Source organism: Rhinopithecus bieti, unplaced genomic scaffold (genome assembly GCF_001698545.2).
Source record: "Rhinopithecus bieti isolate Rb0 unplaced genomic scaffold, ASM169854v2 scaffold_28055, whole genome shotgun sequence".
NCBI classification, from domain to species: Eukaryota; Metazoa; Chordata; class Mammalia; order Primates; family Cercopithecidae; genus Rhinopithecus; species Rhinopithecus bieti.
This window is the reverse complement of record NW_016812914.1, coordinates 1,613,923-1,632,234: the sequence shown is the minus strand read 5'-3', so window position 1 is coordinate 1,632,234 and position 18,312 is coordinate 1,613,923. Positions and strand designations below refer to the sequence as shown.

Sequence of the window (18,312 nt, the reverse complement as noted above, 5' to 3'; positions counted from 1 at the left end):
ATATAAAATTAGCTGGACATGGTGGTGGACGTCTGTAATCCCAGCTACTCAGGAGGCCGAGACAGGAGAATCGCTTGAATCCAGGAGGGGAGGCTGCAGTGAGCCGAGATCGTGCCACTGCACTCCAGCCTGGGTGACAGAGTGAGACTCCGTCTCAAAAAAGACAAAAAAAAAAAAAAAAAAAAAAAGAAGGCCGGGTGTAGTGGCTCACATCTGTAATCCCAGCACTTTGAGAGGCAGAGGCGGGTGGATTATGAGGTCAGGAGATCAAGACCATCCTGGCTAACACTGTGAAACCCCGTCTCTACTAAAAATACAAAAAAATTAGCCAGGCGTGGTGGTGGGCGCCTGTAGTCCCAGCTACTCGGGAGGTTGAGGCAGGAGAATGGTGTGAACTTGGGAGGCAGAGCTTGCAGTGAGATGGGATTGTGCCACTGCTCTCCAGCCTGGGCGACAGAGCGAGACTCCGTCTTCCGCCATCTTTATCCTGGGATTTATCACTCTCCGGATCCTGTTTGGTTGTTTTTGCTGTTTTTGTTTGAGCCTCTACTCCATGTCATGCCCATTTTATAGACTGGGAAACCGAGGCTCAGAGAGCCTAATTCACTTGTCTAGGGTCCCCTACCCAGACAGCAGCAGGGACCAGCTTTGAACAAAGCCCTGCCTCACCTCAGCTCAGAGATCCTAACACTTAGTTTCCTTGAGCACTTACTATGTCTCAGGCCCTGTGCTAAGCATTGTTTCGTTGTTGTTGTTTGTCTTTCTGGAGACAGGGTTGCTCTGTGTCGCCCCGGCTGGAGGGCAGTGGCATGATCATAGCTTACTGCAGCCTCCAACTCCTGGGCTCAAGTGATCCTCCCACCTCAGCCTCTCACGTAGCTGGGACTATGGGTATGTGCCACCATGCCCGCCTAATTTTAGAATATTTTGTAGAGATGGGGTCCTGCCGTGTTGGCCAAGCTGGTCTCAAACTCCTGGCCTCAAGTAATACTCCCGCCTCGGCCTCCCAAAGTGCTGAGATATCAGGCATGAGCCATTGCACTTGGATTATAGCAAGCACTTTAGCGATAACTGCTCTAAAGTCACCCGACCTGATGAGGAAACACTATTTACTGTATTTCGACAGCCGAGGGAACTGGCACAGAGAGGTCAAGTCACTTGCTGAAGGTCACACAGCAAGTAAATGAAACAGAGGCTTGAATCCAGGTTTGTATAATTTACAGGAACCCCAGCTAAAGGCTGTGAATGCCACAATTAAGATAAGGTCCAGCACCCCAACCCCCTCCTCTTGCAGCCTCTGAGGTTGGCAGGCAATCCCTGGAGGCTGCCAAGCTGCTGTTCAGGGTTGGTGGGGGGGGTGGGGAAGCCAGCTGTGTGGGGCTGGACCCGCGCCCGTTCCCTGCTCTCTGGCAGCTGCCAACGCACAGCCTGGCGCCTCCACCACCCCGCCTTCTCTAATTGCTAATTGGCCCCTTTGACATTGGAGGGGTGGGGAGAGGTGGGTAACACACCATAACACGCCCCTCCCTTGAGGCAGGCACGTGTCCCTGCCAGCAGGCTGGTCCTACCAGCTGGAGAGGAACGGGCATCTCGAGGGGCTGAGAGCTGGGTGCTTCATTCTGCCAGAGAGGGCTGGTCAGAGGCCCAGGGCCCACAGGCACCTCTCACAGAGCAGGGGGCAAAGCCTGGATCACCTTGGGTTTCCTGATTCTGCCCAGGGTGGGTTCATAAGTGGGGGACATGGCAAAGGGGACAGTGCACAGGGTGCACCCCTACCTAGTACGTAACGCTAGACATGTCTTGGCCCTCTCTGGCTTCACCTGTCTCCTCTGTAAAATGAGGCGGCTGGCGTTGCTGGTCTGGAGAGCTATCTGGAGGGTTTCTCCCAACTTTGAGAGTCTATGGCTTTTATAATTTATTTTTTTTTATTTTGAGACGGAGTCTTGCTCTGTAGCCCCGGCTGAAGTACAGTGGTGCGGGTGTGATCTGAGCTCACTGCAACCTCCCTCTCCTGGATTCTCCTGCCTCAGCCTCCTGAGTAGCTGGAATTACAGGCTGACGCCAGCATGCCCAGCTAATTTTTGTATTTTTAGTAGAGAGGGGGGTTTTCATCACGTTGGCCAGGCTGGTCTCGAACCCCTGACCTCAGGTGATCCACCCACCTAGGCCTTCCACAGTGCTGGGATTACAGGGATGAGCTACCATGCCCAGCTGATGGCTTTATTTTATTCAGAGACAGGGTCTGGCTCTGTCGCCCAGGCTGGAGTGCAGTGGTGCACTCATAGCTCACTGCAGCCTCCAACTCCTGGGCTCAAGTGATCCTCTCGCCTTAGCCTCCCAAAATGCTGGGATTAGACACATCAACCACTATGCCTGGCTGATGACTTTCAATTCTGTATTCTAGAATTCTTGGATTATGGGCTGGGCGCGGTGGCTCACGCCTGTAATCCCAGCACTTTGGGAGGCCGAGGCAGGTGGATCACGAGGTCAGGAGTTCGAACCAGCCTGGCCAACATGGTGAAACCCCCGTCTCTACTAAAAATACAAAAATTAGCTGGGTGTGGTGGCACGCGCCTGTAATCCCAGCTAATCAGGAGGCTGAGGTAGGATAACTGCTTGTCCTGGGACCCGGGAGGTGGAGGTTGCCATGAACCGAGATCACCGCCATTGCACTCCAGCCTGGGCAACAAGAGTGAAACTCTGCCTCAAAAAAAAAAAAAAAAGTTTGATATGAAAAATTTAGAGCTTTTTATTTCTAGGAGTTTGAGACTCAAAAGTCTTAAGATTTTAGGATCCTCCCCACTGCCCCTCCCTCTCCCCACTCTCTTCGGTACCTGGGTCCACTGAGAGCCTTGTTATGTTGCCCTCAGCCTCCTCCAACTCAGGAATCTCTGTGGCCGCCCAGCACACGTATGCCCCGCTGTGGTTGAGGCTCACAGGGTCCAGCTTCAGGATGAGATGGCTGGGTGCCTGCCAGGAGAGCTGTCCCTGGGGCCCACAGACCCCCAGGCTGAGGCTGCCGTTGGTGATGTATGGTTGGCACAGGATGGCCCCATCCTTGGTCCACCTAACACGGAGCCGTTCCCAGGCCGGGGCCTGGTCCACCTGGCAGACAAGGGTGGCCCGACTGCCCTGCCTCACCTGCAGGAAGTTGGGCCTCTGCTGCACACTCAGGCTTGAGGCTCCCTGCAGGGCTGGAAGACAGAAGAGGTAAGGCAACCTTTCTGACGGTGTGCATGTGAGGCTGTGTGACTCACTCCCCTAGTGAGCCGGCAGTCTGGGTTTGAAACCTCACTTGCCTAAGCCGGGTGCCATGGCTCATGCCTGTAGTCCCAGCACTTTGGAAGCCCGAGGTGGAAGGATTGCTTGAGCCCAGGAGTTCCCGACTAGCCTGAGGACATAGCAAGACCTCATCTCTACAATAAATATTTTAAAAGTAGCTGGGTTTAGTGGTGTGCACCTGTGCTCCCAGCTATTTAAGAGACTGAAGTGAGGGGATCACTTGAGCCCAGGCATTCGAGGCTGCGGTGAGCTATGATCGCACCACTGCACTCCAGCCTGGGTGACAAAGCAATACCCTGTTTCTAAAACTTAAACATAAAGGCTGGATGTGGTGGCTCACGCCTGTAATCCCAGCACTTTGGGAGACCGAGGCGGGCGGATTACAAGGTCAGGAGATCGAGACTATCCTGGCTAACAAGGTGAAACCCTATCTCTACTAAAAATACAAAACATTAGCCGGGCGTGGTGGCACATGCCTATAGTCCCAGCTACTCAGGAGGCTGAGGCAGGGGAATGGCGTGAACCCGGGAGGTGGAGGTTGCAGTGAGCTGAGATCGGGTGCCACTGCACTCCAGCCTGGGGGACAGAGTGTGAGACTCCGTCTCAAAAAAAAAAAAAAAAATTAAACATTAAAAAAAAACCCCAAAGAACCTCACTGTCTGTATGACCTTTGGAAGGTCATGACTTGCTGAGGCTCAACAACCCCATCTGTAAAATGGGTATAAGTCGCTCAGAGCTTGTGGAATTCTGAGATAGTCTCCAGTACTCCACTACACAAATACCGCCTAGCATGTGCCAGGCCCTATGCTGGGTGTGGGGGACACAGACACAGGGGTGACCAAAATAGATGAAAATCCCTGACCTTCAGAAGCTGACAATCTAGGGTAAGAGAGACACAGGAAGTCATGAAATGAGAACTGCAATGGGGGAAAGGAATGACAGTGGCCACAGAAGACACCAGTGAGGTCAGAAAACATCTATTCATTGAGAGTAATCAAGGAAGGCCTCCTTGAGGTGGTGACTTATTTTTTTATTTTTTTAGAGTTGCTCTGGCTCTAAGGTCCAGGCTGGAGTGCAGTGGCACCATCACAGCTCACGGCATCCCTGAACTCCTGGGCTCAAGTGATCCTCCTACCTCAGCCTCCCAAGTAGCTGGGACTACAGGCACGTATCACTATGCCTGGCTAATTTTTTTGGTTTTGTAGAGGTTGGGGGGTCTCACTATGTTGCCCAGGCTGGTCTTGAACTCCTGGGCTCAAGTGATCCTCCCACCTACACCTCCCAAAGTGTTGGGATTGTAGATGTGAGCCACTGTGACCAACCTTTTTTTTTTTTTAAGACCACGCCACTGCACTCTAGCCTGGGCAACAGAGCGAGACTCCATATATAAGAAAAAAACGACTCCATCTCACTCTGTTGCCCAGTCTGGAGTGCAATGGCACCATTAAAGCTCACTGCAGCCTCAACCTCCTGGGCTCATGGGCTGGGTGCCGTGACTCATGCCTGTAATCCCTGCACTTTGGGAAGTCGAGGCTGGTGGATCACCTGAGGTCAGGAGTTCGAGACCAGTCTGGCCAACATGGTGAAACCCCGTCTCTACTAAAAATACACACCTGTAGTCCCAGCTACTCGGGAGGCTGAGGCAGGAGAATGGCGTAAACCCGGGAGGCGGAGCTTGCAGTGAGCTGAGATCCGGCCACTGCACTCCAGCCCGGGAGACAGAGCGAGACTCCGTCTCAAAAAAAAAAAAAATTAGCCGGTGTGGTGGCGAGCGCCTAGAATCCCAGCTACATGGGAGGCTGAGGCAGGAGAATTACTTGAATCTGAGAGGCAGAAGTTGCAGTGAGCTGAGACCATGCCACTGCACTCTAGCCTGGGCAACAGAGCGAGACTCCATATCAAAGAGAAAAAGACTCCATCTCATTCTTTTGCCCAGTCTGGAGTGCAGTGGCACCATCATAGCTCACTGCAGGATCAACCTCCTGGGCTTATGGGCTGGGTGAGGTGGCTCATGCCTGTAATCCCAGCACTTTGGGAGGCTGAGGTGGGTGGATCACCTGGGGTCAGGAGTTCAAGACCAGCCTGGCCAACATGGTGAAACCCTGTCTCTACTTAAAATACAAAAATTAGCTGGGCATGGTGGCGGACGCCTGTAATCCCAGCTACTTAGGAGGCTGAGGCAGGAGAATCGCTTGAACCCAGGAGGTGGAGGCTGCAGTAACCTGAGATCGTGCCAGTGCACTCCAGCCTGGGTGACAGAGCGAGACTCTGTCTCAAACAAAACAAGGCCGGGTGCGGTGGCTCATGTCTCCAATCCCAGCACTTTGAGAGGCCAAGGCGGGTGGATCCCAAGGTCAGTAGATCAAGATCGTTCTTCTCAACATGGCGAAACCCTGTATCTACTAAAAATACAAAAATTAGCCGGGCGTGGTGGCACACACCTGTAGTCCCAGCTACTTGGAAGGCTGAGGCAGGAGAATCGCTTGAACCCAGGAGGCAGAGGTTGCAGTGAGCTGAGGTCGTGCCACTGCACTCCAGCCTGGCAACAGAGCGAGACTCTGTCTCAAAACAAAAAAACAAAACAAACCACTCCTGGGTTCATGTGATCCTCCCACCTCAGCCTCCCAAATTGCTGGGATTACATGCACATGCACTGTGTCCAGCCTGACCAGAGATCTTAATGGAAAGGGGTAACCAGTGTGAGAAGGAAGGTATTGGAGGGTAAGAGCATTCCAGACAGTGCACAGTCTGTGCAAAAGCCCTGGGGCAGGACTGTGCCTGGCGTGTTGGAGGAACAGCGAGGAGGTCCGTGTGGCTGGAGCAGAGTGAGGATGGGGAGAGAGGGAGGAGGGAAGGAGGAAGGGTTGAGCAGGGCCTGTGAGCCTTGGGGTGGTGTGGAGAGGTGAGGAAAATTAAGCAGTTTACGTTTTAATCTAAGTGTGATGGAAAATCAGAAAGCAGGGTAGAAATAGTCCAATTTAAGTTTTTGTTTGTTTGGTTGGTTGTTTTGTTTTTATTTTTTTTGAGACAGGGTCTCACTGCTGCCCAGGTTGGAGTGCAGTGACATGATCTTGGTTCACTGCAACCTCCGCCTCCTGGGTTCAAGTGATTCTTGTGGCTCAGCCTCTTGAGTAGCTGGGACTACAGGCACTCACTATCATGCCTGGCTAATTTTTGTATTTTTAGTAGAGACGGGGTTTCACCAACATGGCCAGGCTGGTCTGGAACTCCTGAACTCAAGTGATCTACCTGCCTCAGTCTCCAATTTAAGTTTTAATAAAAAGACCTTGGTTGGGCATGGTGGCTCATGCCTGTTATCCCAGCACTTTGGGTGATCAAGACTGGATGATCGCTAGAGGCCAGGAGTTCAAGACCAGCCTGGGCAACATAGTGAAACCCATCTCTAAAAAACAAAAACGGCTGGGCGCGGTGGCTCACACCTGTAATCCCAGCACTTTGGGAGGCCGAGGCGGGTGGATTATGAGGTCAGGAGTTCTAGACGAGCCTGGCCAAGATGGCGAAACCCCATCTCTACTAAAAATACAAAAAAAATTAGCCAGGCGCGGTGGCCTGTGCCTGTAATCCCAGCTACTCGGGAGGCTAAGGCAAGAGAATCGCTTGAACCTGGAGGGCGGAGGTTGCAGTAAACCGAGATCGCGTCACTGCACTCCAGCCTGGGTGACAGAGCAAGACTCCTTCTCAAAAAACAAACAAACCAAAAAAATACGAAACAAACAACAAAAAAAGTGCAAGCGGCTGGAATTGGAAGAGAGGGAAAGAGGAATGGAGGTTTTCACCGGAGGAAATGTGTGAAGGGCAGTAGCCTTTGTCCTTAATTTGAAACACAGAGGGAGCTGCTGCTGGAGTACAAAGTTTGCTTTTAGCTGTGAGAAGTCTGGCGTGTCTGTTAGACTCCCGGAGAAGGTGAGGTTATGTGAAGTTCATTTGCGATGCAGTTGCAGAGGAGGGTAGAGACATGAGATCTGGAGAAGAGTATTAGGCAGCTGGAACAGCAGGTGCAAAGGCTCAAGGGCTGGATCCAGCCTTCCCATTGGAGAAACAGAGAAAGAAAAGCTTCCAGGCTGGAGCAAGGGGGAGGGAGCAAAGGCATCGCGGAGGGTGGAGATGAGAGAGGTCAGGCCAGGCTGGTATGTAGGGCAAGGTTTAGACTGTATCCTAGCGGCCCTCAGACGATCCTTCCTTAACCCTCCAGCCTCCATCAGGTTCTGAGTCTCGGAGGGAGATGAGCCTTATCTGACAGAGTAGAGAGACTTAAGTTTAGAGGGGTCCTGAGCTGGGGGGCAGGCAGCTGGGGATGACAGCAAGAGGTGGGTTCGGAGGGGAGGGAGACCCAGATACTCACCGCAGAACTGCACCAGGAGGCCCAGCACCATACCTGGGGACCCCATTCCTGGCCCATCAGACCCCTCTCCCCCTCCCAGTTGACAGACTTCCTGCCACAATCTCCGCCTCCCGCTGCAGAGACAGATGTGACACCCAGGGCCAGACAGCAGACGTCCGGTGTTCCAGGCTGCTGGGGGCTCCACTTCCTGCCGCCTCGTGCCTCAGTTTCCCCAATGCATTTCCTATCTGAAAGGCAGTGTACAGACCAGGTGACATGGCTCATGTCTGTAATCCCAGCATTTTGGGAGGCCAAGGCAGGTGGATCACCTGAGGTCAGGAGTTTGAGACCAGCTTGGCCAACATGATGAAACCCCGTCTCTACTAAAAATACAGAAATAGCTGGACATGGTGACGGATGCCTGTAATCCCAGCTACCTGAGAGGCTGAGGCAGGAGAATGGCTTAAACCCGGGAGGTGGAGGTTGCAGCGAGCCGAGATCACGCCACTGCACTCCAGCCTGGGTGACAGGAGCGAAACTCTGTCTCACAAAAAAAGAAAAGAAAGGCAGTGTACGTAAGTGAGTTGGGGGAATGCACCCCTGTGAACTTTCTGGAAGGCTCTACATAAACACATTTGGGTACAGGAAGACACAGTGTGAGAGCAGGTGGCTCCGTGGGGGAGGGGCAGGCGGCCTAAGCCTGAGCAGTGAGTTAAATGACAGGGTTCCTGCCTCAATTATTTTGCTCCCAAAATGTCTTTCTTTTGCTGGGCGCTGTAGCTCACACCTGTAATCCCAGTACTTTGTGAGGCTGAGGTGGGAGGATCACTTTAGCCGAGTCTGAGATCATCCTAGGTAACACAGTGAGATCCCATCTCTATTAAAAAAAAAAAAAAAAAGATACAGGCTGAGCATGCTGGCCCAGGCCTGTAATCCCAGCACTTTGCGAGGCCAAGGCAGGCGGATCACCTGAGGTGAGGAGTTCGAGACCAGCCTGGCCAACATAGCAAAACTCGGTCTCTACTAAAAATACAAAAATTAGCTAGGCCTAGTGGTGGGTGCCTGTAGTCCCAGCTACTCAGTGGGGTTGAGGCAGGAGAATTGCTTGAACTGGGGAGATGGAGATTACAGGGAGCCGAGATCCTGCCACTGCACTCCAGCCTGAACGATAGAGTGAGACCCTGTCTCAAAAAAAAAAAAAAAAATACAAAACCAGCCCAGGGTGATGGTGCATGCCTATAGCCCCAGCTACTTGGGAGGCTGACACAGGAGGATTGCTTGAGCCCAGGAGTTGGAGGCTGCAGTAAGCCATGATTGTGCCACTGCACTCCAGCCTGTGCAACAGAGTGAGTCCCTGTCTCTAAAAAAAGAATAATAGGCTGGGTGCGGTGGCTCACGCCTGTAATTCCAGCACTTTGGAAGCCCGAGGCAGGTGGATTGCGAGGTCAGGAGATCGAGACCATCCTGGCTAACACGGTGAAACCCCATCTCTACTAAAAATACAAAAAAAAAATTAGCCAGACGTGGTGGTGGGCACCTGTAGTCCCAGCTACTCGGGAGGCTGAGGCAGGAGAATGGCGTGAACCCGGGAGGCAGAGCTTGCAGTGAGTCGAGATGGCGCCACTGCACTCTGGGCGACAGAGTGAGGCTCTGTCTCAAAAAAAAAAAGAATAATATTAATTTTAAAAAGTCTTCCTTTGAGGTTCAGAGAAATAGATTTCTGTTGATAACTTTGGGTCCTATTACATGGCCTGGAGAAGCTTGAGGGTCCTGTGGAGGAGGTTCATGGGCTCTGGAGTTCCTCCCAGCCCTGCACCCCTCACCCCTGATTCTGTAGTGCCTTCTGGGAGGAGGTGGCGAACCCACAGACCTCAATGTCTCAGACCCAACTGCAGAGTGACCTCCTTTCTCACTCGGACGGAGAAGGCCTGCATCATACTCAGCGTTCCCCTCCACCACAGTGAGGTTCTGCGGTGCCTGTGCCTGCACCTCCCCTGCAGACATACACACCCTCCCAGCCTCCCCTGCCCACTCCTTCCCGTAGTCAGAACGTTCTGAAGTTCCACCCTTCCCCCCGCCCTCTGCGGAGGGACCTTGGATAGATTAGGTCCCAGGTCCTTCCAAAGCGGGACATAGACATTCTTAGCTTCGCGCCTGGGCTGGCACGGAGACTTCTGGAGGAGCTGTTGGAACCTGGGGCTTTGTGGGGTGTATAGGAGTTCAGTTGTGACATAGGGAAATATGGAAACAAGGCATTGGAGGCTGAACACCTTCTTGGGCAAAAGCCTTAGATTTTCAGTAAATGCAAGACGTGAGAAGGCGGGCTAGACAATTTGAGTAGCAATGGATAACCTGTGTGAGTGGACAAGTGAGGAAACTGAGGCACGGGAGCACTAGAGATGATTCTGAGGTCCCACGGCAGGGCCGGGGGTCGAGCCCCCTGTCTTCTGATCCAAGGCTCTCTCCAGCTCACATATCACCACCGACACCGCCCGGTGAGCCCCAGGCGCTGGACGTGAGGGCTCCCGGCGACGCCGGCGCGGAACTACATTTCCCAGACGGCCGCGGCGGCCGCGCCTGCGCAGTGCGCGCGGTGATGGAGCGCTAACCGGGGGCGCGGCGGCGGCGAGGGCTCGGCGGGCCATTGGCTACCGGCCGCGGCACAGGCAGCTTAGGGACTCAGCGTGCGCGGGGCCGCGCGGGCCGGGCCCGGGTGACGCTGGGGCTGCAGCCGGAAGAACAGAGGGTAGGACGGGTGGGGCGGGCGCGGGCCTCTGGGCTCGGGCGGGGGAGGGGCGACAGGTTGTCCTCCGCGCGCCCACTCCCTCCCCGCCTCCGCCCAAGCTGCTCTGGCGGCGAAGCCCCACCCGTCGCGACCGCCAAGACAAGAAGAAATAATAAACAAAAAAAAAAAAAAAACACAAAACAAAAAAAAAAAAACAGTTTGGGACGCAGCCACCCCCCCGCCATCTTGAGCTTGGGGCCCACGGCACGTGTGCCTTCTAAGCCCCCCACCCTGCCCAGTATCCCAGTCCCATCCCTGACCCCATCCCCCACGCCCTCCTTCCTGGCTGCGGACCAGGCGTCCCGGCCCCCGCCCCACCCTCGGAGGACGCCCCGCCAGCTCCGCAGTGCGGACCCCACCGACCCTGCCCCGGGGAAAAGGAGCCAGTCGGAAGCCTGGATCCCTCCGAGCAGGATCCTCCCTCCCAGAATAACCTGCCCTTCCCCAAGACCTCCCTGCCCCTCCCCACTTACCTGGCGCCTCCGCATCCCCGGCGCCCAGGTTCCACCTTTGCCCAGGTAATTTCTTTCTCCTTGCTTGTCCTTCTTCCCCAGGTAGGCCTCACCCCTGTTCTGAGGCTAGCCCCTATCCCAGGCTATCCCACCTCCCTGGGGCTTTTCCTTCCACCGAGAACCCTTTCCCCAGGTTAGCCCATTTTCCAGCAGGCATCCTTTTCCTCCGGGGTTTTCTGTCCCCAGGCTAGCCCCTCACGCCCCACCTTCAGGATGTAGGTATGGAGTTGTAGCCTTTGTGCTCAAGCACACCTGCTTCGGGCCAGGGTCTGTCCCTTCCTGAGAGGTTCTCTGTGAGCCTCAGTTTCCTCTCCTGTAATATGGGGTAACTTAGGGCGCCCAGCTGCTGTAGGTGAGTTGTATCAGTCCGGAGCTTCACCTCCTGGCTGGTGCCCAAGTTCGAGAGCGTGGCGGCCCCCACATCTCCTCTCTGGATCCCTGGAGGCGAGCGTGGGTCAGGGAGCCTGGCCAGGCTGAGGGACTCACCTGCCTGCCGTGTGTGTGTGCACGCGTGTGTGCATTTGTGTGTGTGTGTGCATATGTGTGCACGTGTACACGTGTGCGTATACGTGTGTGCACGTGTGTGTACTTGTTTGCGCACATGTGTGTGTACGTGTGTGTGCACCTGTGTCTGTCCACACTTCTGGTGGTGCAGGAGGCCCTGAGGAAGATCATCACAACCCTGGCTATGAAGAATGAAGAAATTCAGAGCTTTATCTATTCCCTGAAACAGATGCTGCTGAACGTGGAGGTGAAGGTGGTGGGGGAGTCCTGGGCAGGTGAGGGGAGGGCAGGAGGCTGGAGGGTGCAGCCATAGGAACTGGCCTATTGCTGTTAATGCCTGTGGGAGGTCTCAGTTTCCCCGTCTGAACACGGGCTTTGGCTAATCCTGGCTGTTCCGACCCAGGCGAACTCGGCGAAGGTGCAGGAGGACCTCGAAGCAGAGTTCCAGTCCCTCTTCTCCGTCCTGGAGGAGCTGAAAGACGGCATGCTTATGAAGATAAAACAGGACCGTGCCAGCCGCACCTACGAGCTGCAGGTGAGGGCTGGGGGCATCCTCCTCTCCCCATCCACCCCCCTACTCAACAGAACGTAGCTGGCCTCTCATCTTCTTCCCAAAACTGGGGGCTTCTTGAATTTCTGATCTCTCCCCTGACCCCTCCCTGTCCATGGCCCCATCAATCCTCCATCCACCTGTACTCTCTCTGTTTTTTTTTTTTTTTTTTTTTTTTTTTTTTGAGATGGCGCTCTCGCGCTGTCGCCCAGGCTGGAGTGTAGTGGCAAGATCTCGGCTCACTGCAACCTCCACCTCCTGGGTTCAAGTGATTCTCCTGCCTCACCCTCCCAAGTAGCTGGGATTACAGGCACCCACCACCACACTGGGATAATTTTCGTAATTTTAGTAGAGATGGGGTTTCACCGTGTTGGCCAAGCTGGTCTCGAACTCCTGACCTCAGGTGATCCTCCCGCCTCAGCCTCCCAAACTGCTGGGATGACAGGTGTGAGCCCCTGTGCCCAGCCTGCCTGTGCTCTCTCTGAATCCCTTCTCCATCATGGTGTCCCCAGGTCTGGCTCAGATCTTCCCCTTCTGTCTTCACTCAGTGCCTCCGGTTTCTCAGCCCTTCCCACTGGCCCCCCAGATCTGAAGGTATCACTTCCACTCATACACCACCCATGGCTCCCATGGGCTCTCACTCAGACTCCAAGCTGGGGTCACACAGGCTGCATCCAGACCTCCTGGGCAATTTCCTGACATCCCAGATTCCTGTCCCCAGGCAATCTGGCGCCCTGGAGCCTGGGTGTGGCCTGGGCATGTGAGTTTTTGGTTTGTCTGTGTTTTGAGACAGAGTCTTGTCCTGTCACCCAGGCTGGAGTACAGTGGCGCAATCATGCCTCACTGCAGCCTCCGCCTCCCAGGCTCAAGCGATCCTCCCACCTCAGCCTCCCAAGTAGCTGGGGCCACAGGAAGGTGCCACCACTCCCAGCTAATTTTTGGTTTTTTTGGTGAAGACTGGTTTTCACCATGTTGCCTAGACTAGTCTTGAACTCCTGGGCTCAAGCAATCTTTCTGCCTTGTCCTCCCAGATTGCTGGGATTACAGGCATGAGCCACTGCACCTGGCTCATGTGAGTATTTTTTTGTTTCATTTTTTTTTTTTTGAGATGGAGTGTCGCTCTGTCACCCAGGCTGGATCAGTGGCACAATCTTAGCTCACTGCAACCTCTGCCTCCCAGGTTCAAGTGATTCTTCTGCCTCAGCCTCCCGAGTAGCTGGGATTACAGGCGCATACCACCATACCCAGCTAATTTTTTCTACGTTTAGTAGAGATGGGATTTCACCGTGTTGGCCAGGCTCGTCTTGAACTCCTGACCTCAGGTGATCCTCCCGCCTCAGCCTCCCAGAGTGCTGGGATTACAGGCATGAGCCACTTCACCCGGCCTTATGTGAGTTTTTAAGGAAGAAATTCCCCATGGATTCTGTTCTGCTCCCGGAGCCCAGCCCCATTTGCTGGGGCGCTTGAGGCTGCAATCTCCGTCTCTCACCTGGAGTTCGAGAAGGCCATGGTACCCTGGATTCTGAATGGGGTGGGGAGCCCTCGGGGGGCCTGAGGCAGTGGGGTGAGTTGTCCCCTCCTTTGGTGCCTGGTATCCACAGAACCAGCTGGCTGCCTGCACGCGGGCCCTGGAGAGCTCCGAGGAGCTTCTGGAGACAGCCAACCAGACCCTCCAGGCCATGGACAGCGAGGACTTTCCTCAGGTGGGTGCCTCTGATACTGCCAGGTAAAGAACAAGGCGCCCAGTCACGTTCGCATTTCAGGTGAACAAGCACATTTTTAGTGTAAGTGTAGCCCACTCGTGCGATAGTTAGCAAAAGCACATACTGATACCAAGAAAGTGTCCAGGCCAGGCGCAGTGGATACGCCTGTAATCCCAGCACTTTGGGAGACTGAGGCGGGTGGATCAGCTGAGGTCACAAGTTAAAGACTAGCCTGGTCAACACGGCGAAGCCCCGTCTCTACTAAAAATACAAAAATTAGCTGGATGTGGTGGTGAGCGCCTGTAATCCTAGCTACTTGGGAGGCTGAGGTGGGAGAATTGCTTGAACCTGGGAGGCAGAGGTTGCCGCGAGCGGAGACTATGCCACTGTACTCCAGATTGGGCAACAGAGGGAGACTTCATCTCAAAAAAAAAAAAAAGAAAAGAAAAGAAAAGAAAGAAAGCGTTCAGGCTGGGTGCAATGGCTCATGCCTGTCATACCTGCAGTTTGGGAGGCCAAGGCAGGAGGATTGCTTGAGGCCAGAAGTTTCAGACCAACATGGGCAACATAGTGAAACCCCATCTCTACAAAAAATAAAGTTATAGGCTGGGTGCAGTGGCTCACGCCTGTAATCCCAGCACTTTGGGAGGCCGAGGCAGGCGGATCACGAGGTCAAGAGATCGAGACCATCTTGTCTAACACGGTGAAACCCCATCTCTACTAAATATACAAAAAGTTAGCCGAGCATGGTGGCGGGCACCTGAGGTCCCAGCTACTCGGGAGGCTGAGGCAGGAGGATGGTGTGAACCCAGGAGGTGGAAATTGCAGTGAGCTGAGATCACCCCATTGCACTCCAGCCTGGGCGACAGAGCAAGACTCCGTCTCAAAAAAAAAAAAAAAGAAATCTTTGAATGTTCTTCTGTTCCTCTCTCTAGGCTGCCAAGCAAATCAAAGATGGGTAAGATGCTGGGATCTGGCCCCCACCCCACTTCCCTGCCCCTGGTGTGAAGACGGGGCCGCCTGGTGAGGGTGTCTCAGCCCAGAGCCCCGGACAAGAGCCCTGGGGAGGGGCCCGCTTGCACCACAGATGACCAGGCCTGGGCCCCCGGACAACGTCTGCCACCTCCTTCCCGCAGAGTGACCATGGCCCCTGCCTTCCGGCTATCCTTGAAAGCAAAGGTCAGTGACAACATGAGTCACCTCATGGTGGACTTCGCACAAGAGCGGCAGATGCTACAGGCACTCAAGTTCCTGCCTGGTGAGAGGGGCACGCACTGGAGGGCCAGGACTTCCGGGGAATGATCTGGGAGGCTGTGAGGCCCTGAAACAGGACCTGGAGTAAGGTGGATGGCCAGGTGTCTGAATTCCACCTGGGGGAGGTGGAGCCCTGATAATTCCACGCCCTGTGGGGGGTGGAGTCCTCATGAAGCCACACCCCTGGGTGGAGTCATGGGAAGACCCCACCCACTGGGTAGTGGCATCCTGGGAAAACTCTGTCCTCAGGAGTAGAGCCCTGGGAATACCATGTCCTGTGGTGGGCGGGCATTCATCAAGCCCCGCCCATGGGTGGAGCTATCAGAAAGCCCCACCCACCAGGGGGTGAGGTCCTGGGAAAACTCTGTCCCCAGGGAAGGAGCCATAAGAACACCACACCCTGTTGGGGGAGGGTTCTCATGAAGCCCCGCCCATGGGTGGAGCCATCAGGAAGCCACACCCACCAAGGGGTGAGGTCCTGGGAAAACTTTGTCCCCCAAGGTGGAGCCCTGAGAATACCATGTCCTTGGGGGAGTGGAGTCCTCACGAGACCTCCTCCCTGGATACAGCCATGAGAAGGGCATACCCACCACATGGTAGCTCCTGGGAAAACCCTGTCCACAGGGGTGGAGCCCTGAGAAGGCCATGCGCCCGAGGAGAAATGGGCTGAGAACCCAACCTGTCTATGATGCAGCCTCAAAGAAAGCCACATCCCTCATTGGCAGAGAATTTGGAATAATTCTGCCCCTAAATGATAGAATCCCGAGAAAGCTCAGCCCTACCCCCGCCCGCTGATGGAACCTTCGAGTCTCCATGGCTGGGGGCGGTGGCTCACGCCTGTAATCCCAGCAGTTTGGGAGGTCGAGGCAGGTAGATCACCTGAGGTCAGGAGTTCAAGACCAGCCTGGCCAACATGGTGAAACCCCGTCTCTACTAAAAATACAAAAAATTAGCCGGGTGTGGTGGCGCATGACTGTAATCCCAGCTACTCGGGAGGCTGAGGCAGGAGAATCGCTTGAACCAGGGAGTCGAAGGTTGCAGTGAGCCAAGATCGTGCCAGTGGACTGCAGCTTGGGTGACAAGAGAAAGACTCTGTCTCTAAAAAATAAAAAGTCTCCACCCCCCCGCAAGCGTGGAACCCCCCAAAATTGGCCATGCCCCCAGAATTGTCCATCATGTAGTTGGGCGGCCCTGCAGCAAGCCCCCTGCCCCCTGCACCAGGCACAGAACCCTGACCCCCTCTCCCTTCCGTCCTGGGCAGTGCCCAGCGCGCCGGTGATCGACCTGGCTGAGTCCCTGGTGGCAGATAACTGTGTGACCCTGGTGTGGCGCATGCCCGATGAGGACAGCAAGATTGACCACTACGTGCTGGAGTACCGGCGGACCAACTTCGAGGGCCCGCCCCGTCTCAAGGAGGACCAGCCCTGGATGGTCATCGAGGGTATCCGGCAGACAGAGTACACTCTGACGGGTAAGGGCAGCGTGCGCCAGCTCCGCCCAGCTGTGAACAGCAACCCCTTCCAGGCTGCCGTCTCGCCATCAGTCATTGGGGGCCTTGGGCACGATCCCCAAAACTCACAGAGTCTGGAAGCAGCCTGAGGAGGCAGATCAGAAGTATGAGACAGTGCTGGGTGCGGTGGCTCATGCCTGTAATCCCAGCACTTTGGGAGGCTGAAGCGGGCGGATCGCCTGAGGTCAGGAGTTCAAGACCAGCCTGGCCAACATGGTGAAACCCCGTCTCTACTAAAAATACAAAAAAAATTAACTGGGCATGGTATCAGGCACCTGGAATCCCAGCTGCTCGGGAGGCTGAGACGGGAGAATCGCTTGAACCAGGAAGGCGGAGGTAGCACTGAGCTGAGATCACGCTCTGCCCTCGCACGAGATGCTCTCCAGCCTAGGCAACAAGAGCGAAACTCATCTCAAAAAAAATAATAATAATAATAATAATAATATATTTTTCTAGACATGGGATCTTGCCATTTCCCTAGGCTGGTCTCCAACCCCTGGCCTCAAGCAATCCTGCCTCAGCCTCCCAAATAGCTGGGTACTGTCCTCGGAGCAGGGAACAAAGCAGACAGTAATCTTTTCCCTCCTGGAGCTAGCGTTCTGGATTCACCCTCCAAGTATTTGGGGTCCTCCTTGGCAGTTACAAGAAACTGAAAGCTGGCCAGGCATGGTGGCTCAATCCTGTAATAGAGCACTTTGGGAGGCTGAGGCAAGAGGATTGCTTGAGACCAGGAGCTGGAGACTAGCTTGGGTAACAAAGCAAGAGCCCATCTATAAAAAAATTTTTTTTTTAAAGTTACCAGAGCATAGTGGTCCCAGCTACCAAGGGAAGCTAAGGTGGGAGGATTGTTTGAGCCCAAGAGTTGGAGACTACAGTGAGCCATGACTGCACCACTGCACTCCAGCCTGAGCAACAGGGCGAGAGACCCTGTCTCTACAAAACAGAGAGAGAGAGAGAAAGAAAAGGAAGGAACGGAGGGAGGGAGGGAGGGAAACCCAAGGAATCCACTCAGCTGTTGGAGGTAGGGTCTGAAGGGGGAAAGCCTCATGAGATTAAAAAGCCATCCTGGCCGGGCGCGGTGGCTCACGCTGTAATCCCAGCACTTTGGGAGGCTGAGGTGGGTGGATCACTTGAAGTCAGGAGCTCAAGACCAGCCCGGCCAGTGTGGTAAAACCCTGTCTCTACTAAAAATGCAAAAACATCAGCCAGGCATGGTGGCGGATGCCTGTAAGCCCAGCAACTCAGGAGGTGAGGAGTGAGAATCACTTGAACCTGGGAGGTAGAGGCTGCAGTGAGCAGAGATCGAGCCACTACGCTCCAGCTTGGGCAACAGAGGGAGACTCCGTTTCAAAAAAAAAAAGCCATCCTGATCGGGGAAACCCTCAGGGGCGGGGAGAGGCTGGCTGACAGGTTAACTGTTGACATTCTTTAGCTGCTTTTGGGCTGTAATCAGCCGGCTGGTTATCTGTAATTAGCATACGAGGTTAATCATGAGCTGGCTAATTGCAGGGGAAATAGTCACCAGCCCCAGGAGAGCTTACGAACAGCTATTGGCTTATCCTTCGCTTGAGAATCAAAATAAACACACCCCTTTTATTTGTTGTAAATAGGATTCCTCAAATCCCTCCTCCAAGTGCCTCCGCCTTTTGGTTTTGTTTTCTTGTAACTTTGTATTTTGAAATAATTATAGATTCACAGGAAATTGCCAAAACAACTAAAACAAAAAGTACAGTGAGGACCCACATAGTTAGCATAAAACCCGGGAAATGTGGACTCACATCTTACCGGTTTTTTTTTTTTTTTTGAGACGGAGTCTCGCTCTGTTGCTCAGGCTGGAGTGCGGTGGCGCGATCTCAGCTCACTGCAACCT

At 54.3% G+C, this 18,312-nt stretch overlaps 2 protein-coding genes across 6 annotated transcripts in view; one reads left to right on the top strand and one right to left on the bottom strand.

Annotated features, from left to right (window-relative positions):
* TMIGD2 (transmembrane and immunoglobulin domain containing 2) overlaps positions 1-7,731 on the bottom strand; it is a 10,658-nt gene extending 2,927 nt beyond the window's left edge. For 2 of the 3 annotated variants that reach the window (XM_017847223.1, XM_017847224.1), the window contains exons 1-2: positions 7,646-7,731; positions 2,835-3,194 (exon numbers count right to left, since the gene is read on the bottom strand). In XM_017847223.1, the coding sequence (XP_017702712.1) occupies positions 2,835-3,194; positions 7,646-7,691 (406 nt within the window). In that variant the 5' untranslated portion in view covers positions 7,692-7,731. The remainder of the gene's footprint in view (positions 1-2,834; positions 3,195-7,645) is intronic. The other variant, XM_017847225.1, reaches the window with a different exon arrangement.
* A 2,470-nt stretch (positions 7,732-10,201) lies between these two features.
* The window catches only part of FSD1 (fibronectin type III and SPRY domain containing 1), a 15,020-nt gene continuing 6,909 nt past the window's right edge, over positions 10,202-18,312 (top strand). For 2 of the 3 annotated variants that reach the window (XM_017847220.1, XM_017847222.1), the window contains exons 1-6: positions 11,500-11,672; positions 11,829-11,960; positions 13,577-13,678; positions 14,614-14,636; positions 14,815-14,936; positions 16,194-16,403. In XM_017847220.1, coding sequence (XP_017702709.1) covers positions 11,523-11,672; positions 11,829-11,960; positions 13,577-13,678; positions 14,614-14,636; positions 14,815-14,936; positions 16,194-16,403 — 739 coding nt within the window. In that variant the 5' untranslated portion in view covers positions 11,500-11,522. Of the gene's footprint in view, positions 10,371-11,499; positions 11,673-11,828; positions 11,961-13,576; positions 13,679-14,613; positions 14,637-14,814; positions 14,937-16,193; positions 16,404-18,312 lie in introns of those variants that run through there. The other variant, XM_017847221.1, reaches the window with a different exon arrangement.